The following is a 25,312-nucleotide window of genomic DNA, read 5'->3' on the forward strand; positions in this document are numbered from 1 at the left end:
ATGTGATAGGTAAAAGGTTTGGGAGAAACAACTAGTGAAGACATGCAGGTAGGTTAGAAATAATACAGGGGGAAGACCTGTAATAAGCATGTCAGAGGACAAGGGTGGAATACCAACCTGGTAAAGTGTACAAGCTCGTGGCCCCAAACCCCTCAGAGTTATATATTTAAGAATTTTAAATAATGTTGCTTATACTGTGTATATCCCGGCGTTTAGTTCTCATCACTGTAAAATATACTCATTATACAGCTCTAATACAAATTTTATTGAATACTCAGAATCAGCTGCATCATTTGTTCTATGAACGGTGGTGCAGGTTATTCAAGGGGTCCTAACTGGGGAAGGGCCACAAAATCCAAGTATTATGAATTAAGTGTCAGGAACTCCCAGCTACACACCTGCTCTATTAATCTAATGAATTCCCAGCTCAGTAAGTAACTGGCCTTTTTCACAGCAGACATGTTGACTTCTCATAGTAGGAATAGAAAAGGTGGTTTGGGGCTCTGTTCTGTTCACGAGTCCCAGTGAGCAATTATGTACAATACCAGGACCCTGAAACCTAAGTTTCCAGTATTTTTATTTATCAGAATAAATGTATCTAAATAAAAGCAGCTACATGGCTGTTAGTTGTTCATTTAACATTTTTGAATTTGGTCCCTGATTTAGTGACATTTTATGTTAAAGAGCAATATAGAATGACAAAGACAGTATTACAAAGGATTATCACGTGCTGTTCACACATTTGTTCATTAGGAGATATAGTTTATTATATAATAACAAACTTAGTTGAGCTAAGGGTGGGCAATATGGTGAAAATCCTGTATAAAGGAGTATGTCATTTTAAATTGCAACATCTGTATATATTGTTATACAGATGTAGTACATTTTCTGTAAAATTAAACTGTTAAATATAAAATAAATTAACATTTCTGGCTAATGCAGCAAGTTAAATACCTAAGAAATCCAGGTAATTCATCATATTGAGGCAAAAATCAATCCAAATGCCTCTAAGCCGTTCTGTTAATTTGAACACTGTCTACAATGGTTTATTTAAAGCTAGACATGGTATAGCAAAATCTCAAAGCAAAAATCACAGTTGATACATTTATTTGTCTCATAGCAGGAACCTTCACATTGCATGTCCTTAAAATAGGTCAGATTGTTACACCACACTCCCATACCAAGAACACAAACTACCATAGTTCAACTAGATTTTTATTTGACATTTTATTTGCTTGATCATTTTCTCCAACCCAAGACAAGAATACACAGCATAAATTGAAAATATCCCATTTAATAGTTTACAACTTCTTATCTTTAATCATCATTTTCATACTTTCAGTCTGACATTCACACTCACCTTGAAGCCATGAAACTGGGATTCAGTTCAACATGTCAAACTTGACTGGGAAAAGTGAACCTCATGCCCCCCCCCCCCAACAAATCAGTTACCATATCGTTTTACAGGGAGTTACAAACAGATTTTGTTTTCAAAAAACAATGGATGCATTTCTTTTTTGATTCAACAGGAAAAGTGAAGTCAGATGCTCTTCCAAGCCCTTTACACACTGAATTCACCCTAACAAATAAAAAACAAAAGTAAATTATCCAATTTATCCAAATGATGGATGTGCACTTTCATCAGACTCTTAAAAACATTAACAGTATTGTGAGCACTATCTGAACAACTTCCTATTGTACATGTTAGTACTGACCCATGAAGGTGGTGTGATAGATTTTGTAACTTGAACTTTTCTTGCATTTCAAAAAGATTCTCAGGTCAAGAGTAGAAATGACAGTATTTACACTGGTTTTCACATGCAGCTCAGAAGCTGAAAGTTGAAATTGCAGCCAGAAATCATGTCCTATCTAGATAAAAGACATGTCACATACCATCACGCTCTCTCAAGCATGATTATTTTCTGTCTCTCTCTCTCTCTCTCTCTCTCGCTTTCACACACACACACACACACACACACACACACACCACTTCAAACGCTGATGGGTATTTGTTTCGGTTTCTTTTCTTCCTTTTCAGTTACAGTGTCCAGAGCACTTCTGTTGGGTTTATTTCCATTTGTACATTTAAAACTGCATGAATTACGGTATCATTTAAAGAACTGATCAGATGTGATTAACAAGGGTACATACTGGTTGAATAAGACAATACAAACAACACCAACAAAAACATTCAGGAATAGATGTATGAAACTTCCTTTCCCATCCCATCAGCCTTCCGTTTTGCACAGCTCCCCCTTGTGGCTATTAGATTGTAACACAGACTTGTCCAGATTAGTTTTGGGGTAGTAGCACTCCATAAACACAAAATTTAAAAAGGTCCCAACAGAAATAAAAATCCACTTCCTCCCTTATATCCTGCAGTGATTAACTGCCATGTAAAGTTTAAAACAGTGAGGGCTCAGATCAATTTCACATGTGTTACAGCCCAACCTTTCATGTTGGAGACTACAGAAAGAAGCTTAAAGGTGTACCATGCATGGGCAAATAATATCAGTGATAAAGGACGAAAAGAAGCCAAAAGAAAGCCTTGTACTGTTCAGACCCAGGGAAGGACACTGCTTTATATCTGTCCAGATAAAACTCTATTCCAATTTAAACCTGCTGGCCATAATGAGGTAAAAAAGAAAAAAAAAAAACTCCTCCTAGTGGGGCACTATATATATATATGACACTTATAGGAAGGTGCTACATGGCAGACAAAAAGGTAACAGGCATCCACTAGAGCGAACAACGCCAAGACCAAGGAGCATCATTTTACGAATCAATATTTAGGTTCAAGGGAGTTTAATAGATGTGACTTGTCAAGAGTGCACTCAACCACACATAAGGCCAGAAAGAAGAGTTACATCTTTTCAAGAAACCTGCTCCTCTTCGCAGGAGGGCGTGGATGCATGAGGTGTTTGAGGGGCAGGGAAGCAGATGAAGCAAGGTGCCACTTATGCTGCTGTGCAGCACTGTGCTTGGGTTTCGCAGTAGTACAGTACATCATTCAGACAACATCTGTTAAGACAGATTCAACTCCTGTTTTTAACATCAAAAGAAACCCCAACAAGTACCCTACTGACTCACCAACTACCTTGGTAAAATATCATGAATGAAGTATGAAGAACAGTAAATCAAATGCAGTTCAATTGCATCCTTTTAAGATTGTTTTGTACATATATGCATACAATTATACTTCCTAGCTGATCTTTTAAGTCTTCATGTGGGTTTTATTTAATTTGATCAGCTTTTGTTTGTTTTACAACTATATACAATGTACAGGCAGCAGATCATCTCTTTTACAATGAATAAGTGATGATACAGGGAAGTCTATAGACTGATGTTGACTAGATCTATTTAGACAATATACATTGTGAATAATTGGAATTTTTAGAAAATGGTGTCTAAAAAAAGGATGAAAGGTAGTACAAGAGACAAAATTGTAAAAGCCCTCAATATGTACAGGAAAAAAGCCAACATTTGTCAACAACAGAAAAACTGAAATAATTTTCTCCATATACACATATAGCTCAAAAATATTTCCAAAGCTAATAGTTTCTCTGATTTGGTCACAGAAGTTAGAATATAGTGAAGCAGTGAAAATAAGTATACAGCCTGACTGAACATCTGAGGATCTCAACACAGCACCGCAGGGCTGCTAAGCTTGTTAAGTATTGAGATGTACAAACTACCATTAGTTTCTCTCATGCAGATGCTCCCCTTGCAATTCATGACTAAACAAAAAGGTGTCAATCTACTGCCACTGAAAGTTAACAGAAAGAGAGAACATTGTGAGGTATTAAGGTTACTGTCCCCGACAGCATGGTCAGAATTCTGATTTGGAGAAGACGAGAGCCAAGAAATCATACTCCTAACAGTCACCACAGAACAGCCCGTCCCAGTACCTCACCAAGCGATCCAAACTCACTTCAACATTGATTGACGGGGGGTGAGGGGTTTCCTAATGGTTCACTTTCGTCAAACATTTATACTTTTTAAAAACACTTGAAATGTTGATGCCAGCTTAGGAAAAGTTTACATCTATTAGCTGCCATAATCTTTGAGATTTGCCGTTTTTAGGCCTTGTTGTCAATAACATCCAACAGGTATTTTTAATTGGAAAGTCTGCCACACAGTATAGGGAAAGAAACGATCACAATCATGTAGCTATAATTTATGTTTTTGTCAAAATTAAGACGTAAAAAAAAACGTAATTGCTGTGGACATCCAGGTAGGCCAATATTTAGTGGGTGACTGATTATAACCCATTATGTAAAAAAAGTAAAACCTATTAAATTAAGTGATATACCAAGTCAAATCCAACAGGACCATTTCCCTCAGACTGAAAATCAGCACACAAGCAGACTTAAAAACCAAGTTCATACAGCACTCAATAGTTCAGGGGCTTTTATCTAGCTAAGGCAGAAAGGCACATCACTTTGATATCAGGCATAAATAATTAAGTCAAATTACTGCAGAAATAAAACATACTTTCACAAAAATAGTGCCAATAAGATGAGTTTCCCCATCAAAAAAGACAGCCATGAAAAAGACTTGAAAAAAAAAAAAAAAAACGCATTCAGTGCATGTAACTACATTCATAACAAGCTTCATTTACATGTATGTGCATGGTGACTAAGTTCAACCAGGTTAAAGAAATCAGAAATGTATCTAAATTGCAAGCTCAACTGTGAGGACACAGTTGCAGGAAAGGTTTAAATGCAGATCTCCAACACAAATGCAATTAGCTTTTCTCTAGATAGATTTCTGGCATGGTTTATATCCACCCTAATGAATGAACCTCCCTATACTATGCAAAGCAATTAACCACTGAATTTATTATACATGTCTAAAACTAAAGCTACAGGTGAGATGATTCTGGGAGAGCTGTGAGGGAAAATCTGAGCACATTCTCTGAAAACTAACCACAGGTGATCAAACCGGCCATCTTGGATTTGTTTATATTCTTATAATTGTGACAACACAAATGTAGACTACTTCCTATAGAAACATAGGATAACGAGGCCTAGTACGAGAATCCCGAATCTGAGCCAAGTTGTGATTGTGAACCTAACAATGCTCAAACATGCATTAAGCAAATTAATGTAATTCAAAACGAATACAACTCTGACAAGTTATATCACTCATGATGTGGAGAGTCAAGAAGTTTATGACCTCACTTAAATAGACCATTGAAAGTTTTTTCTGCTGCTGCTATTAAATCATCTGAATGCAAAGCCAATCATAAATCAATGGAGCAATGTGTTTCAACTGCATTTTAGCTTAATTATAAATTCAAATAAAACTATGGTTACTGCAATGCTCATAGTGGGAAACACTTTTTCTCTACAGTGACTTGTGAGGTAAAAATGTACCACAGTGAATGGTGTGCATATGTGCTTTTGTGGGTGGTAATGGCGCTGGGCAGAGGGTGTATGTGGGGAAAATAGTACTACGCAAAGAAATCATGGAAACCAATTAAGAAAAGAAAAAGAGAAAGTTCATTGATTGATATGTTTTTCCCAATTATTCTGTGTTTCTCCTGTGTTAGATGCTCTGCTGCTTCCCATGCGACTCGAGGGCAGCGGACTGCGGTGACGTCACAGGGGGATCCGTTGGAAGAGAGGAGGGAGGTGAAAGGAAAATCGTTTTCATAGTTCCCTTGGTGGGGCTTTTAAGAGCAACAGAAGCAGCCCATCACTGCCAAGACTGAGGGGGGAAGTTATTAACCTCAGCCAGGTCTTGCACAGGCGAGCCTTTGAGGGTGTACGTCAGCTTGATCCTCATTCGTAGCTGTTGCTGAAATTTTTGTGAGGATGATCATGTTTATAAAAGCAAATCTTGCAAATAATTTAAGACTGCAAAGGTCTTCAATGTGTGCTAAGTGTGCTTCAAATGTGAAAAAAAAAAGATTGATCAAACAAAATTTGAGAAGGAAAAACTCACCTTCTGTGGGTTGAGGACTCTGATGACCTGTGTGACAGTTCCCTGGTTGAGCGCTGGGACAACATTACTGCTAGGGGAGAGGAGCTGCAGCTGGAATGTCTGACAAACAGATAGGGGGCACCATGTAAGAGGAAAATTTTATGATACCCATAGAGAAAAGAGGTCATCACAGGAGTATAAAATAAGGGTGCTCACATTGACCGGGCACTGACCACAACTGATGGATCTTCAGTTCAAATGACTCAGATGCACTTTTTAGATGTATCGATCAGATAATGTAATTGTGAAACAGCAAATAAACATCACTCAAACAGTGTTTTTGCTGCCTCATCCATCATGGCCGTCATATTTCTATGACATGTCTATGGCTCATCTTTCTGTCTAATCAAACACAGACAACGGTGAGACTTAATGCAGTGAGGCAAGCACTATATTTGGGCTGCCTGGTGAATACTGGAGGCCTGTAATAGCATGCTGAAAGTTAACTAGATATTCAAAGCTAGTTCCTTCATAACATGCTTAGAGAAGTTTTTGAATTTTTTATAATTTCCTTCATCCTGAATAAGCCAACACAATCTGAAAATTTTAGACTACAGAAACAACAGACTGTGTGGCATTAAACAGATGTTACTCTCAAAAGGCTGAGCAGACTTGTGGTCAGCAACATCTTCCAGTAATACAGGTTGGGCCGATAGACGATGCCATCGTCCAGAAAATATCCACCACGACTTGTAACGTAAGTTATTAGTCAATTAACAAAAAGACTCATCAGTAAGGAACACCATTATTCATTACAGCATATTGCAATTCAGCTACTTAATATCAGCATGAGATTGTGCCTGCTTACCTTTGGTACTGCAGCCTGAAAAACAAAGTCTGTCATATCGGCCTCTGTTGAGTTTGAGGCATGGATGGTGATGACCGCGATGTTTGGATTGGGATTTGCTCTCTCAAATGTGAAGTCTATTTTCAGACCATTCTTGTTGTATGCCGTCATAGGGGGAATAGCTATACAGAGATTTCAGAGGAGCAGACCATTGAAAGATTTAGAGATATAATACTAACATTTCATTGTATGTGTCATGGTAATCCAAGAAAAGCAAAACACAATGACCAAGTGCTTTAATGCATCAGGACTATACCACCGACTACAATATATTTGGGGGTGGCTCATTAAGGGGAGCCATAGACTCTCACCTGCAGCTGCAATGTCATTAAATAGGGGCTGTGAGGAGAGGCCATCCAGAAGGAAAGAGGGTTGGGAAGTGGGCACAGAGGGAGCGGGAGCAGGGGCTGGACCGCCTGGAAAGAGGGGACAGTGACACACCAGGGTTTCTATTCACTCTTTTATACCAAAACCAGAGTATGTTACTGTGGAACAGGAGCAGGCACAGGTTGGACACATCACATTCACACTGGTGGTAAACATGGGTTAATACCAGATTGTTGCTCTGCTCTAAAAGGGATATAGAGAGCTTTACACAGAGCATCCTACCACTTAGCGAGAGGTCACCCAGCAGATCAAGCAGCTCTCCTCCAGCTGAGGCAGGCTTTGTGGGCATCGTGGTCTGGATTACTGGCACCACATCATTACCTCCCAGCAGGTCTAATAAATCATTAGCCTGGCAGACAAGAAAACATGCAAACATGATAAAATACCTGCAATATCTATGTGTACAACACATTTATTAATAATAATAATAATAATATCACAAAAATATTTGATCTCATTGTGTGAAAAAGTATTCCGTTAAATGTTTATCTTGCTACTCAAAAACTGTATGTTCTTCATACGTCATCATAAAGTAATCGAAACTGCTCTCACCTGGTTGGCTGGCTGGGTGACAGGCGGTAGATGTTTTGGTTCCACAACAGAGGGCTCTGTCTCCCCATTTGTCTGTACAATCTCTGTGGGGCCATTAGTAGAGCTCTTCTCCATGATGGGCATTCGTTCTAGGAGAGCCGGCCTATAGTCAGGAAACGAGGAAGGAATATAGAGAGAGACAAAAGATAGACCAAACTTAAGCACTGGAGGATTTTCCTTATCTAATTAACTGGTACAATGTGAATGTAACGATATGGTAGTAATTTCTGGTACAGAAACAGTAATGCAGTTTTACCTCATGTGGTCATACTTCTTGAAAAGCGCATTGTACTCCACGGCTCTCTGTTGAAGCTCCACATCAATGCTACTGCCATATATCGAAACCACCTTCTTGATTCGGCTTCAACAAAATTTTAAATGTTAGTGGTTAGGAAAGTAGCATTGGTTATCAATAATTAACTTTACCACCTTTGCACACAAATATTTGTAAAGCTTCAATGTACAGAATAGGTGTAAAAGGACATTACTCACTTAACACTGCTGAAGCGAGTAGAAAGCTTCATGATGGCAGTAAGGGAATAACCCCGGGTCACAGGTGTGGACAGGTTGGACACCAGGAGGCCTTCCAGCACATCCAGGACTTCATCCTCACTCACCTTAATTTAAAAGGAAGAGAAGAAAAACATCTGATGACCTAGTGTTTCTCTTAGTTTTGTGCTGTCTTTAAATTAGTGTGTTTGTACGTTTGGTTGGGATTCATAAAGGTGTACCTGGATAGGCTCCTCCTCCTCACACTGTCCAGACACCAGCAAGTCCCCATACTCTCCTATGCACCACGACGCCACCTGCACTAGAGGTTGCTACAGAACACAGCAAAACATAAGTTCACTCTGATGCTTAAGCTAGTTTGAAATACAAACAGTTAATTACATAATCAAATCTAAGACTATTAACTTCAAAAATGTGGAGATGTCCCAAATCTAATCATGACCCAAACTAGGACTGCTCTGACCTGTGAGATGTCATCCAGCAGTGCTTTGTAGAGTCTCTGTACTGTGTAGGCATGCATCTCCACACTGTTGGTGATGAGCTGGATGAGGTTGGGAACAGAATCATCTCGCACATAGCTCCCTGCCTGGAAGGATGAGCAGAGATGTCAATAATTAATGCAAATAAACCTTAAATATTTGTAGTGTTGGCTGAGGAGGTCTTTTACTAGATTTGATTAGATACTCAAGGTAACACATGTATTCTTAAGAAATACTCTGAAACTCACATCCAATCAACAGCATAAGAACCACTGGAGTGTTTTATTTTATATACATACTGTTGTCAGGACTCTCATAATGGTGTCTATGTGCCATCTTTTCGAAGGAGCATACCTGTCGCACAAAGAATACCATACCATTGATTAGTCCCAGCAAAGCACGGAAGAAGATAAGTTTTCTCAACTCTATACAGAGAGGTGAGAAATGCTGTCAGAAAATATATGGTATCAACATAGTCTGTCAGACGATGGATCACTCATTTTATCATCATACAGCATTTCAGTGTTAGCCACCCCCTGTACTCCATGGTACCTCAAACAAACTTTTAACTTGATGCATGTCATGATGCATGAGTATGTTGTATATGTATTCTGTAACACAATATTATGATTGTATCCCTCTTCACAGGCATAACTAACATTTAGTCTACATCAGTGGTTCTCAAGGACCCCAAAACTGACATCTGATAGAAATTTTGCTTTTAGAGTTATAATCAGCTTTTTAGCCAATTAGGTTTACACATTCAAGGAATTTGGTTTGGTGCCTTGGTGCATAACTATAAACATAATATATAGATATAAAGGGTAAAATTGACAAGCTATCAAAAAAAGTATATGAAACCCATGACCAAAATAGTCACTGTATTACTTGGATGGATATCTATAATTAAAATAAACCACTAGTCTACATGTATCTAATTCATAAGATGCAGATAAAGTTATTTCCAACAGATTCTATTAACCTAGATGTCTCTGTTTGAATAAAAAAATAAATAAATGACAGTGAAAAGCTACCAAAATCAAGGTCACACGGGATGTGTATCAAAGTACTACAACATAGCTGAGCACAGTTGTAATGTGCAGTGAAGTCTATGTGTTGGGTGCCTTACTTCTCTGCAGCTAGAAAGACTCCTGATGCACAGTCTGCTTTGAATTCAGGGTCACAGGAGTCCAGGAAGTAGAGCAGCTCTTTCATCATGCCTCTAATGTTGTTGCCGTTTACCAGGGCGAAGCTCAGTTCCATTGCACGTCTACATAACAATGAAAAGCAGACAAACGTCAGACACAATAAGGAAAAATAGTAAGAAATGTACAATTGTAGTTAAAGTAATGTGTGCACTTTAAGCACTGTGAATCACCTCTTGATGGACACATCCAGGTCTTTTAAACAATCCACAATGGTGCTCCGATGCCTCTGCACTGCATTGTGGTCTGTCTGTACCGTCTTTAGTAGAGATGTCAATGCCACGTATCTGGAATGGTGGATTTATTTAAAAGATATCATCAGAAATTATTAGCAACATTTGGATGAGTCAACGCGTGCAAGGTCAAGTAGTGTCATTTAATTAACTACCTTATATTTTTGTCGTTGTTTAGAAGGAAGCGCCCTAGTATGTTAATGGCCAAGACCTGTAAGATAAAAGGCATTAATGCAAGATATAAAATATATATATATATATATATATATTTTTAAATGTTCATCGCAACCTTTCCTTCCTACTAAATTCACTCACCCTCAGTCCACTTTCAGACTTGATGTCCATTATAGTCAGTACAGTCTCGTAGAGAATTGCATTGCCTACGTTTTTACTTGTCTCTGTGTTTGTTGCAACCTGTAGGCACAAATACCACACATTTGTCAAAACAACACTCACTCTAAGAAGCTTTAGGCCATAAGTAATGATTACATTTAATTCTAACCTGTGCAAGAATGTCATTCATTGCTTCACTGGAGTCATCATCACTCTTGCCTAAAATTCGCAGTAGTCTCAATATCCGCACCTAAGAAAAAAAAAAAAAAAAAAAAGGTCCAGTCCAGTCAGTTCACTTGACAAGTGTGGAATACTTTATTGACCCCTCCCCCCATTGGTAAATACTGGGTTCTCTTGTCCAACTCCTTCCTTGATGCTGTTCTGGCACAGCCTGTGTCAGCTGTAGGTGTGACATTATGTGCTTCAACCATTTGTAATTCTGACTTTTAATTCCCTGTTTTATAAAAATGTATCTACACCAAGAGTAGGACATGAAGTTCTGATCACAGCACAAGCATGAAGCCAAGTCGATATCAACGATGTCTACTTACAGCAGAAGTTACTTGCATCATGAAAGAGAGATTTACCTGCAGGAAAGGATCGCTTATGCCCGACACATCATGCTCAGGAGAGTATCCAGACATGATTAGGTTCTTCAGGATTCTCACCAACTGTGGAACCAGCTACAAAAAGACAAACAACAGAACAGAGGAGGAGAGGTATCATAATATTTTGTATAGATCTCTCAAATGTTCTACTCTTGCTCTTCAACATTTCTATAATATTGTTCATTAACTTTTAAAGCTAATAATTTGTCATTGACAGTGGCAGACAGCCAAACTCATATCAAGAATTATAGTTTGAGGTAGAGTAATGTGGTTGAAAGTGATTGAACAGTCAGATTTTTGCGGTTGTGAAATCAAAACCTTGATTGTACAAAAATATGGAGGTTAGAACATTTGGCTTTGAGTTAAAACAAAATCTGCATACACTTCTGAATGTGGCAAATTTTTAAACTACAGTTAAATTAGGTGCAAAATGGAGTTATATTAAAAATTAAAACTTCTCATCACAATGATTAATACTGTTATGTATTTAATTTTGATCACTTAATGCCTTCTAGAAGAACTGTAACCTTAATGCAATACTCCAACATTTTGGGAAACAGTTTGCCATTATATCCTGCATTAAATTAGAATATTGGGCATTATTTTCATCTATTTGCACCGTGTATAGTGATCAGTCTGGGATGTGTTTAGCCTAACACTAGATGAGAAATCTTCAATGTAATGCTGACTGCTTACTCACTAACGAGACACAACATGTAAATAGAACAGGTTTGGAGTTTTTAGAAGGCCTACTTTTTTTCACTTTTAGTTATGTTTTGGCCTACTTCCAGTCTTTCTGTTTTGCCAGACTTAACACACTCCAGACCAGATGACTTTAGAGGATGCGAAGAGGTGAAATTCAGTCTTCTCCTCTGGTATGGAGTGGGATATTAAAAATAAATCTAAACTTTGAACTCCTTAACATGACATTCAAACATTACATTTGCCACACTCTTAACTCTTGCTTAATACATAAAAACCACCACTGCACAATAATACAGACCTAAGACAGTTGGTGACATAGCAAATAAACTACTCTCTAACAGTGACACAGATACAGTGGAAATCGTCTGTTCCTGGTGACAACACCTGTGGCAATCATGTGAAAACACATCCACCCAACTGATTTTAAATACAGTGATCAAATGAGTTGCATATTAGGTAAATAATGACACTCAAAACAATAGTGAGAAATGTATCTGACAAATGGACCAAATATTCTATTGTAAATATTCAAAACACTGACATAGTAATGATCACCGTACACGTTTAAAAAAAAAATAATTAAATTATAAATTAAAGCACAACATGATATTACTCAACACAAATTTGATTACGTCTGAGGTGACTGTGAGGAGTGATTACTATTTACAGCATGCACCAGCTATGAGATCAGAATGTCCTCTTACCTTCTCATTCTAACACAATGCAGGAATTGTAACAAAGACAAATGACAGAAAAAATATGAGGTAGATGTTAGGGAGGGGAAACTGGAAATCATTCACTTTCAGAGAGCTTAAAATAATGTTTCGATCATGAGCATGAGGGGTGGTGCTTCTGGTACCTAAAGGAGGAGAGGTACAGCAGCAGTTGAAATACAAGAGGAAAAGACAGCGGTAGGAAATCAAAGATTGAGACATACTTGAGTGTAGAGCAAACCTGTAGCGCAATCCACGGCCCAAAAGTTTAACAAAGTTTGCCAAGCTTAGCTCAGGGTTTCCCACAGGATTTTAAGAGACTATAGCGGGTGGGCCTCGGACCCTCTCAGGCCCAACCCGGAAGAAATTTTGGAAATCTTAAAGTTAAATGCATTAATTTGGTGCAAAATTAAGAGGCTATGTATGAAGAACTTTGTACGCTTGTAAACACTGTTGTGCTCTAATAAACTATTTAATCATAAACCAATTGTATAGCTATAAATTGTGATAAAACAGCAACAAAAGTCAACAAATTTATTTAATGTTTTTCCAAAAACCCTAAATCAAAGAATAGAAAATACAATAAGTAATTGCCCTAACATTTTATTGTTGTTGGGTTTTTTTACTTTTAATGTATACATATGTTTCACTTTCTGTGAATATAATCCAATTAATCTTATTTCCTTAGATACCTTATTTTGAAAACCGGGAATTGTCACATGTGTATCCTCACGCTAAAGTCATGAAATCCGACAGCTCACACTGGTCCATTACAGTGGATTTATCATAAAGGCTTTAATGTGTGTGCACTCTAAATGTAGGCGCGGCTGGCTTAATCACCTTCACACAAACGACTGACAGAAACAGACCATTAATGTTACCGTAGTTGCCTCAAAAGAAAAGTGGTTGTCTCGAGTCAGATGCCAAAGTGTGTGAGCGCAAAACAAAACGTTAGAGGTCTGAGATGTTATTATGAGATGTGTAAAAATATTTTCAGTTCGTTTTGAAACTATTGCAGAGCAAATTAGACTATGATTCTCGTTAATTAATGGGAAACACTGCTTAGCTATACCAAAAAGAAATACACAAAAGGAGAATGAAATATGACGTGAGCTTAAGACAAATGCCTGTAATTACTTTAAGGTCAGGGAATCTGTTTGTACCTTTCTGAAATGGGCCAGCATGTCAGGACTTCTTTCACACATCTCAGTGAGGAGGACCACTGATGTATGGAGAACACCTGGGGGAACAGACATTGCAAAGGTTATTGTTAGGAATAAATATTCTGACCAGTTTGTGTAGTGCTTTTTCCTCTACATTAGCCGTTTGTTACTGGACGTTCGGACCTAGGGACTTCGTTCATGGGTGCCATTATTTTAGGTAACAGTGATACAAGAAACTAGATTTAGCGCCTTGCGGTTGTATGCCTCTGCCAACCAGTCAAGTTGCAGTTTACAACCATGTCTGTCCAGACTCCAGAATATATTTATATAGTGAATACTTGGAGAGAATTGCATAAATAGGTATAAAGGGTATTTTTTTGGCTAAATGGAAGCAATCACTAAATTGATAACACATTTGTATGATTCCAGTGAATTTATATATCATTGAACTGATTCATGAAGGATTATCATAAATGTATTGGCTAAACAGGTACAAATGTACTTGATTACTATGTAAAGATGGATTCTTATAGAGTATAGCTACACAACATGTGGTGCTTTTGTTTTCTCCTGACATTTTTAGATGCAAATCCTCTCTATGAGCTGTATGTGAAGCTCACTCACAATTAGCTAGGCGAGCTCCAATACGTTGTTCGCTGTCACGTGCATTCCGATGGTGCTCGAAATTCAGAATGAGGCAGGAAGTGAAGGGCAGAATGGAGGAAAGCCCATAGTGTAGCTACTGTTTACTCATTGTGCCCAGTCAACATGTGAAATCTGGAATCGTCCAATTCATTCTTAAATTCTGACTAAAAACCTATTTTGAGGTCCCACTGACCATTGATATTTAGGTCAGTTACCTATTCAGTGTCCGACCAACTGTGAAATATGGTCACAGTCTCCCCTTCTGCTCCTGAATCACAGTCAGGACATTATGTCGTCACAGTAAAAGTGACCTTTGGGGTTAAAAATGTCATCACTTCAGAAATTGTCATAATTACGGCATCAGATCTTGAGTTATAGCCAAAAACCTATTTGTCAAGGTCATCCATCCATGAGTTTGAACCACATGCCAAAACACTGATTTTACAGCACTGAAAAGTTGTGGATCAGCCTCACTCACATGGAGGTGGTCTGGCTTTGAAACACAGGTGTTACTAAAAAGACGTCAATCTGCAAATCAAATATCGGTTGACATTAGGGACCACGAACTAACCACCGCACAGAATATCAAGAATATGAAAAGCTTCGGGAGTCAACTGTCCACGACACTCCTAAACCAGCCAAGGTACCGGCAAAAAAACAGCGCAACAATTATGATTTCAGACTCAAAGCCACCAAGATAACAGCTACAGACAGAACTGAGAAATATAGCGACAGATGAGGTTGTTTACTCATACTTCCACTGTTTGATGTCAGTAATACTACATATCGTCTAATTATCTTTATCAACAAAATCCCAGAAAATATCATCAAGATATCATTTTTTGTCAATATTGCACACTCCTAATGTCCAGACTGACCAATTACACAGAGACTCATTCCAAAAAATATGATATACTAGCATACATATTAACCACAGAGCACACCGCTGGCAGCATCATAAATCTGTAAGATTAGCACACAGGCTAATCATTTCCTAGTGACCTGAATATTACAAGGTTGAAAACTCCATCTGAGTGACAGCCGCAGAAAGCACTGGTGGTGAGCTCTGAAGCCACACAACATATCATAATTGAACATGTTTAAAATTTGTAGTGGCTTTCTGACATTTTCAAGGTAATCAATTCTGTAGTTTATTTTTGAGAGAGATCTCGCTCACATCATTGGTAGGTTAGTTGGTTGTATAAAGTGAATGTATGTTATACAACAGTAGGGTACATGGCCTAGTTATTTACTATACATATAATTATAACATTCATATCCAACATTTAATTAGATGTTTGATTATATGTTTGCCTCTGCAACTTCACACTTGAAATTCCTGACTATGCTTGGTGCATATGGCCATGTCACACAATCTTCCAGTTATACATCATTTAATCATGTACGTTGCAGGACAGACTAGTGTTACTTTCGTCAGACAAAACTAAACAAAACATATTCGTCAATGACCTTTTTTCCCCCCATGACTAAAACGAGACGATGACGAGACGGCGACAATTGACTGTAACTATATTAACATGCAATATTGTTGACAAAAAATGACGAGACTAAAATGTAATTCATAAAATAAAATAATTTCTTTTTTTCCAGTATAATGAGGAGACAAAATATTACAGGCCATATTTTCTCCCTCTAAATTTTCAATTGAACAGGACGGCAAGCAATGTGGTTATAAGATTTTGGAAAAAACACTACTAACTTGAAAGCGGCATATCAAGGCTAACCAGCAGGAATTGAGGTTGAAGTTAATGTCATGTTCTTTGGAATAAAAATGAGAACAAAGCTAACGGTAAAATTTTACAAAACAATGAGCTAAACTAAAATCAGACTAAAACACACAGACTTTTAGACAACTAAAACTTGATTTTTAAAAAAATACAAACAGTGGACTAAATATGAAAAAAAGGACATTTGACACAGGACTTAGACTAAATTTTAAAATGGCAGACAAAATTAACACTAGGACAGACAATAATGACCTATAAAAATATCAAATACATGCATTTTGAAATTGTCACATCTAAAGTATCACTATTGCATTGCCGCACAATGTCAAAAAAGATCAAGTTATTTCAGTACCGCTGTAAAAAAAAAATATATTTTCCTCTGATCTCCCCTATATAGGGGACACACAAGCCCCAGAGTTTATGACAGACTCATTAATTCCACTCTCCTCTGCAAAGGACATGACAAAAAGGACATGAACTGTCCAGCTGTTCTCAGCAAAGCGCTCTGAGTGGCAGCAAATAGGACAAAGTCTGCATTTGTGTAGGACAAGCGCCCTTCCCCATGAGCCAGCAACTGCATCCTGACAAATCGCTTGCACCTACCATGGTTCTTCTCGCTCAGCAGGTTTTTTGTTGCTGGAAGGAACATTTCCATCAGTTCTGGAACCTTCCTGATGACATGAACTGCACACAACGCCGCCTGTCAACACATACGACACTCAATTAAGAAACTGTCCAACCTTTAACACTGTTTATTTCAGAGTCACGTTTAGTGTAACTGTTCAGCACACATACCAACAATTTCATTCAAGTCAACAACAGGTTTTCAGATCCTTCAAATATTCATAGAAACATAACAATAAGGCTTACTTTTTTCCTCAAGTAGGAGTTGGATGTTTTGAGCAGCTTCTCTACCTCCCCAGCCAGATCACGGCACATTTCTGAAGAACCCATGCAGCCCAAAGTGCACAAGGCCAGGCCCTGGACGTATTGTGTGCTGTGATTCAAATCACTGGGAAGAGAGAAGAGAGTTGAATGAGCGGTGGAAACACAGAAGTACACATACAAGAAAGATTTTAAATGACAGATAGAGCAGCAGCAGGTAACGTAGATTTTGGGAGTTCCAAAGTGCCATGGCCTTGTATATACACAGGTGCTGTTCATATAATTAAAATATCATCAAAAAGTTGATTTATTTCAGTAATTCCATTCAAAAAGTTAAACTTGTATAATGTATACATTCATTCCACACAGACTGATATATTTCAAGTGTTCATTCCTTTTAATTTTGATGATTATAACTGACAACTAATGAAAACCCCAAAATCAGTATCTCAGAAAATTTTAATATTGTGAAAAGGTTCAATATTGAAGACACCTGGTGCCACACTCTAATCAGCTAATTAAATCAAAACACCTGCAAAGGCCTTTAAATGGTCTCTCAGTCTAGTTCTGTAGGCTTCACAATCATGGTGAAGACTGCTGACTTGACAGCTGTCCAAAAGACGACCATTGACACCTTGCACAAGGAGGGCAAGACACAAAAAGGTCATTGCTAAAGAGGCTGGCTGTTCACAGAGCTCTGTGTCCAAGCACATTAATGGAGAGGCGAAGGGAAGGAAAAGATGTGGTAGAATATTGTACAAGCAATAGGGATAACTGCACCCTGAAGAGGATTGTGAAACAAAACCCGTTCAAAAATGTGGGGGATTCACAAAGAGTGGACTGCAGCTAGAGTCAGTGCTTCAAGAACCACCACGCACAGACGTATGCAAGACATGGGTTTCAGCTGTCGCATTCGTTGTGTCAAGCCACTCTTGAACAAGACACAGCGCCGGAAGCGTCTCGCCTGGGCTAAAGACAAAAAGGACTGGACTGCTGCTGAGTGGTCCAAAGTTATGGTCTCTGAAACTTCCTTTGGAAATCAAGGTCCCAGAGTCTGGAGGAAGAGAGGAGAGGCACAGAATCCACGTTGCTTGAAGTCCAGTGTAAAGTTTCCACAGTCAGTGATGGTTTGGGGTGCCATGTCATCTGCTGGTGCTGGTCCACTGTGTTTTCTGAGGTCCAAGGTCAACACAGCCGTCTACCAGGAAGTTTTAGAGCACTTCATGCTTCCTGCTGCTGACCAGCTTTATGGAGATGCAGATTTCATTTTCCAGCAGGACTTGGCACCAGTACCTGGTTTAAGGATCATGGTATCCCTGTTCTTAATTGACCAGCAAACTCGCCTGACCTTAACCCTATAGAAAACTATGGGGTATTGTGAAGAGGAAGATGCGATACGCCAGACCCAATAATGCAGAAGAGCTGAAGGCCACTATCAGAGCAACCTGGGCTCTCATAACACCTGAGCAGTGCCACAGACTGATCGACTCCATGCCACGCCGCATTGCTGCAGTAATTCAGGCAAAAGGAGACCCAACTAAGTATTGAGTGCTGTACACGCTCATACTTTTCAGGTTCATACTTTTCAGTTGGCCAACATTTCTAAAAATCCTTTTTTTGTATTGGTTGTAAGTAATATTCTAATTTTCGGAGATCCCGAATTTGGGATTTTCATTGGTTGTCAGTTTTAATCATCACAATTAAATGAAATAAACATTTGAAAGATATCAGTCTGTGTGTAATGAATATAATATCCAAGTTTCACTTTTTGAATGGAATTACTGAAATAAATCAACTTTTTGATGATATTCTAATTATATGACCAGCACCTGTAGACATTTACTGAGGATCTTGACTCCACTTACTTCTTAATGCAATTTGTCATTAGTAGGTGAACGTCCTGCCTCTCGTCCAACAGCAGCATTGCTCCCAAATAACCTATTCGTTTGTCAGTGAACTTCTGGGAGGCAATCAGCTTCAGGCACTCCAGCTGGAAAACAAGTCAGTATGTCACAAAACCGTCCAAGGGTATAAGCTTTTGGCCTTTATTTGATAACAACAGCTTAAAAGAGATGGGTAATGTATGTGAGTGAGTGACATGCCGCAAAGAGCTTTCTAACAATGACATAATTTTGCCCATTCTCCCACCATCACCAAACATACCTGCCCAAAGTGTGCCGGGTAGCCCAACATGTGCATATAAAGAAGCTTTGCCACATTTCTGCAACGGTATGTATTGTCTTCCTCTCTAAAGGACGAGCGGATAGCAGCACACTCTTTCTGGATCATCTCACGCTCCTCTGCCTGGGTCCGTGCTGTCCGGATAGTCCGGATCAGCTCCCGCAGTCTGATCGGAGCTGGCATTCTCTTAAAAACGTGAAGAAAAGAAACAGGTTGGCACCCACTGCCATAGCTTTGGCACTGCACTAGTCCACACCAAAACAATTCTTCTAATGAAGAACATTTGAAGAAAAGTAAATCAATCTCTTCGCACTGCAGCATTTTATATTACTTACATGCCTAAAATATGTCAGCCTTGGTTCAAGAACAGTAGTAGGTAGGAAAGAAATTGTATTGCTGGCCAGTTTCACTTAAATGTAAGTCTTACAGTTAAGTAAAATCAGTGCAATGCATGTAAACAGATTCTCTTCTATCCTTAACCAGTAACCTGGTTTCTAAAGTGCATGTGAAGCTGGGGGAGAAAATCCAACTCCATTAGCAAAGAATATGATGGCTATTTGGCTTAAGGGGGCAAATAGATGTGCATTTCATGAAGTGCTGCATTTTTTAAAATAGTATTAAAAGTGCAGAGGGAAAGGAGAATGGCAGGTGAAATTTCATTCCCTCACGGAGAAGCTTCTCAGAACACACAAGTTTTAAGCCACAAGAAGATGTTTAAATATTTATAAGTACATGCTTAGTTGAATTATCTTGTGTTTATATGTAAGAACACACAAAAAAACATTTATTTATATATATATATATATATATATATATATATATATATATTTTTTTTTTTTTTTTTTTTTTTTTTTTAAAGAGCCACCATCACTATAAAACAAGCAACACAGGCAAGGTGATGGCATGACTCAAAGCTAAGTAATATTAAAGAAACTTGTTTCTAACAGAATTTAAGAGAAACTCTTTATTGGAGCAGGGAAAGGTGTTTTATCTATGAAAACGAAGCCGATTAATATGCAAGCAGATACAAAAAAAGATTGTAATATGAAACATCTGTCCGTTTCTAAGAGCTTTCTTACTAAACAACAACAAAATCTGGGAAAATGAATTTATAAAGTTTAGAATTCGTTACCTTTGAATGGAAATGTTGACATGCATGTTCTCATGCGTTTGGTACAACATCTAATTTTCAATTCTCATCCAAATGGAAAGTTATTAACGGTGACTACCCTACCTAGAAAGAGGTACATTTTGTCTCCATTCTCACGAAGCCTTTCATCTGGCAGTAAGCAGTACATAATTAAGCTGCTACAGCAATGATGGTAATTACTTGTTGAGCAAATCCATGTTGGTAGACAGAAACATAAAAAGGCATTTGGACAGAGCAGAGACCCTAAGTGATGATGTGATAAACTAGTGGAGGGCATTGCTTTGATACGCAACTGTTGTCATGAACAATGTAATTCTACATGTGAGACTGCACTAATAAGTACTTTATAAAAGCTATAAAGTCCTTTACTGACTAGCATTCACAGGCAATTAGAAGTCACAGTCTGCTACACCAAAGAAAAGGTGTTGCCTTAAGAGGCTGCCTTAATATTGTATTTTCATATTTATTTTGTAGTTAAGTGAGTAATTCTTCTGGTTGGATTGCTGTCATGCTAAGCATCCGAGGAATACTTTGAAAGAGCATTTTAGATGCTTTCTACTAGTTTGCTGACCCCCTATGATTTTCAGTGGCACTAACATGTGACACCATAGGCAGCAGAACACCAAACACAACTTGTGGCTCTGTGATGCACTTATACATGAAACCGTGTCATAAGCATTTGCCTTATTATTATGTGCCTGCTATGTCCAGTTTGCAAGCAAATCAGATTTGTTTCTCAAATCAGTCTTTAAGAGAGTCTGATTCTGCTCAGCCTCTTACATATTTCTGTCAGTCTGGATTTGACGCTGTAGTTGTGTGTCGCATTGCGAGTGACGCAAATGACACTGTAAAATCGGTTTTGAGCGTCCAGAGCGTCCAGACTGAGACAATCTGTAGAAACCAGACTGGAATTGCATTTCAAACCACCTCCAAATGTGGCTTGGATCCGATTTGTAGAAATCGCATTTCATGAGTTTTTTTGCTACCAGACCCTAAAACTAATCTGGATATGTCAAAAAACTGGTTTGGAATGGCAGTGTGAACAAGGCCTAAAACATAACTGGTTGCCCCCTTCCCTTCTTTTAAACCTGTATACTGTAGAGGTTGCAATTTCCAAAAGGAAATACTCCTCATGTTTTCATAAGAATCGCTGACGAGATCAAATTAAATTCTTTGAAACTATGCCAGTCTACTGAGGAAAATATACATAGGCCTAGAGGGAATGAGGGCTCCTTTGTTGCATAAGGAGGTGGTTTATAGAGAATCTAAGAATTCACTGTGATCAAAGAGGAATGGGGAGGGTGGTCAGGCAAGGCCACACTTTAATAAAGCCAGAGATCTACTGTCTGTCTTAACACCATTTAAATTACCTGAGCTGAATGGACCTAGTGTGTTGGGCTCCATAAATCATCAATCACTCCCTACGTCTTGCTGTGCTTATAATCAAATGTGTACACATTAAAGAAGGTAAATCCAGCCTCTGAGAGCTGATTAACTTACAGTTCATCATTCGTGTAGCTGCAGTACAACAGCACACTCTACAATCAAAATAACTTATTTCTTCTTATTCATAACTGCCATTACTTTTTATTGCTGTTACTATTTCTTGGAGGCGGAAGCATCTTTAGTTTAAAAGACAAAACTTAATCCTGAGGTCTTATTAGAAAGACCTCAGGATTGGGGAACCTTGAGCTTATTCAATAGTTAGGCAGCAACCGCCAATGGTTCACTCAGCAAGGTCAGCTTTACTCAACCTTGCTACAAAGAGGGAACAGTTAAGGTGGTGGTGACCACACAGATGAATCACAACAGCCCAAATGGCTCAGTGACAAAAGGGGCAAGAACTAACACTATGGGTCATTTATTAAAATTATGCAATACCATTAACACATCTTTCTGTTATGGGCATACTTTGCACGTACTGTAAAATGTTCATTACAAGCTTTTCCTCTCATGATATTTGGACAGCCAGCCTAGATTAGCTTTCAGAGCCTGACAACCGGCAACATGTGAAAAGCACGCCACACCTCCCTTTTTACCACAGAGAACAGTCAACCTGTCAATTCTGAGACATCATACTAGAAGCATAAAGATAAAACACAGTTTTAAGTGGTTTTACATTAGATTATTGAACACAATAAGGACTTTATGGTTATAAATTGAAAGCACTGCCATATCTACTGCTACGTTATTTGTTGGGAGAGAGCTGCACAGTTAAAGTAGACAAAAAGATAATCAGACAGCTGCAAGATGAAGAATATACAGACACCACTGGGGAGAAGCATTCCCTACTCAATTTGCCAGGTTGTAGTAACCTGCATGTTGCACTTTGTTTCTGTGATCAGCTGTGCACTCAGATGTTACACATGAAATACTATAAGAGCAGACCACTCTATTCCTTCTTATATCACCAACTCTAAGTGATTAGCTGTGCATAGCAATAATTGATAACCCCACATAAATACAAAACAAGGAAGAGCAAACATGCAAGAGTAAAAACATGCAAATGCTAGTTAGCTTGTGAATACAATACTGTTTGCAGCCACCCCGTCTTCCTCATCCTAACAAGGTACACTACTACATATAACAGTACAGTGTCAATCTGCAAAAGACAATGTTAAATGTATTTGAAGTTACTTAAAGTATATGTGTTAAGCCTGGTGGGCTGTAGAGACAGTTGAGAGCCATTTCTGAGTTAAAATCTAACTACTTGGCAATCGTGTGAATTAATAGCTCAACAGATCTCAAACAAACAACCAATGGAACCCATGTTTGTGTGCAAAGAAGGGTTTATTTCCTTAAACCCCAGGCCATCTTCATCCTTTCTCTACAGCAAAGCACTAGTAGCTGCTTCCAAGTTGTAGGATCAACAAACCTACACAAATATTTTTCTATTTGTTAGGTTGCAAACTAGCCAGCAGACAAAACTCGCACAGCAACCACCACTAGTGCTGAAAACAACTACTAATGCTATTTCCTATAGTACTTTCTCCACCACTGACTTTTTAGGGCAGCTGTTACTGTGAAGGGGGAGAGAACAATCTTTGAGATTAATAATCAGCTACTGTGCAAATCAAATGTGTTACCAAGACAGTGAGGATGCTCATTATAGACCATGACTGGCGATTTAGCAAACTGACAATACTAAAACACAAAGTCAAAACAAAAAATGCTAACACATCAAATAATGCAAAGAACTCTTCTGATGTTAAGACACTTCAGTCTTTTTAAGAACGTTGAGACAAACCCTGGAGCTATTTCAATTTACACTGCATGGGAGATAGCGAAAAAGCCTAGTAGGAAGTTGTTTCAATTTTGTGTGATTGCACTGCTATCCCTACTGTAAAATAAAGCTCTACTTAATGCTTAATGCTACTGCTCAAGTAAATACTATGCAACAAAGTTAGTAACCACAACGCTGTGAGCAGAGCTAAAGGTTAGGTGGTTTTAATTAAGGTCATAGCGGTCTAACATTAAGCAGTCATCATGTTTTCACACTGAATTATTTAATTTCAAAGAACAAGTTGGAGTCTAGTCAATCCTTGACATCTCCTCGCCATATCTGTCTACTGCAAATATTACACAACTGTATCCTGACAAACTGTGATTATTACCCAGGATTTTTAGGAATGGCACTCCTTAAATGTTCTACAGCTTTCAAAAAGAGATGTGACATAAATGTAGAGGAATCACCCATGCTCTGCGTCATCCTCATTTGGTCACTTCCTACTTACAGATAGCTTCCTTAACGTAAACCCACAAATTGCTTTATGAAAACACCTTCAACCTCAGATGACGTATTCGTATTATTAAAAGGAGTGTGTCTTTAATGTTGACAACGTATTTATTTAGAAGGCAACACCAAGCAACTAACTTAAGAAACTACAGCAAAAATAAGTCCACGTCCTTAACACACTAAGCTAGCTCACGTTAGCTTCCTGGATATCGAAATTGAACGTTGATTTACTGCTCAAATGTTTACACTTTGTCAGGTTAGGCAAGTCTGATATCATCACTAAGCTTTGAGCCAAACGTCAAATGCTTAATGTTACTTTGCTAACGCACATTACACCAAGCAAAAGTCAGCTAACAACAAGCTAGCACTAGTATACGCTAATATTTCCAGTGAAAGGGCATCATATTAGGTTGACACTACAGCAGTGGCTTCACCTTGGCTGACATTATTGGATTAACTGGATGTTCAACGTCAATAGCATCAAACGATGTTGTCGAAATGAAATGAGAGGCCATTACAGGCTGGGCATGACACCTGAATCAGATCGTGGATTGATCAAGACATGGTGCAGTTTAGGCCTTCTTGGAGCATTTGGATTATCAAGCTAGCGAGTCCTCTGTGGCGTTAGCTGGGTACCTGATCAGTCGTTAGTCGTTTTTTTTCCTATTACAATGTCTGAATGCTACCTGAACTAAAAATGCAAATGATAATTATGTTAGCTAACGTTAGCTAGAAAGATATAAAACATAAGTTTGGCGTTACGTGTTGTCACGGTGATTGGGACTTAGTGGAACGCTACACAACATAAATTGCTATTGAGCTTCACATCCCTAGCACAGCAGGTAGTTTCAGCAAAGCTAAAGGTTTGCTAACTGTGCTAGCTAACTTAGCTGCTGACAGGCACAACCCCGGTATACTGAGGGCTGCGACTTCCTATGCAGCGCCACAGTGAGAGTTGTCAACGTAGATACAAACAAACCGCTAATGATTACTCATAAGTTAAACTATTTCCATATATTCCTACCGACATATTTGTTCGTAGAATATACTTACTAGCCGATATGATGCCAGAAAATGACTGGAATCGTCTCTATTAGCAATGGAGGGAGGAACACACTAGACATGCAAAATGGTGGCTACTCCAGCCTCAGCACATCTACCGCAGGCGGAGGGTTACACTGACATTTCCCAGAGGTTAGTGAAAG

The 25,312-nt window shown here is 38.5% G+C and overlaps 1 protein-coding gene across 2 annotated transcripts; it reads right to left on the minus strand.

The window, feature by feature from the left end:
• Positions 1-1,198: 1,198 nt before the first annotated feature.
• ap1g1 (adaptor related protein complex 1 subunit gamma 1) lies at positions 1,199-25,308 on the minus strand. Of its 2 annotated transcripts, XM_038700713.1 has the most exons (24): positions 25,161-25,308; positions 19,204-19,407; positions 18,906-19,030; positions 17,026-17,167; positions 16,759-16,855; positions 13,763-13,839; positions 12,591-12,599; positions 11,161-11,256; positions 10,743-10,823; positions 10,556-10,654; positions 10,396-10,451; positions 10,181-10,294; positions 9,932-10,072; positions 9,102-9,156; positions 8,787-8,909; positions 8,545-8,634; positions 8,306-8,430; positions 8,070-8,174; positions 7,775-7,916; positions 7,445-7,571; positions 7,147-7,251; positions 6,797-6,957; positions 5,950-6,048; positions 1,199-5,802 (listed from the first exon to the last, which is right to left on the minus strand). In XM_038700713.1, exons 2-24 carry the CDS (start codon positions 19,402-19,404, stop codon positions 5,701-5,703), a joined length of 2,472 nt encoding a protein of 823 aa, XP_038556641.1. In that variant the 5' UTR covers positions 19,405-19,407; positions 25,161-25,308; the 3' UTR covers positions 1,199-5,700. The 2 variants fall into 2 exon arrangements, with proteins under 2 accessions (XP_038556641.1, XP_038556642.1); XM_038700714.1 differs by lacking the exon at positions 12,591-12,599.
• Between the last annotated feature and the right edge of the window lie 4 nt (positions 25,309-25,312).

This window comes from Micropterus salmoides, unplaced genomic scaffold (assembly GCF_014851395.1).
Source record: "Micropterus salmoides isolate LMB-PRFRI ecotype aquatic unplaced genomic scaffold, ASM1485139v1 Ms_hic_scaffold_6, whole genome shotgun sequence".
NCBI classification, from domain to species: domain Eukaryota; kingdom Metazoa; phylum Chordata; class Actinopteri; order Centrarchiformes; family Centrarchidae; genus Micropterus; species Micropterus salmoides.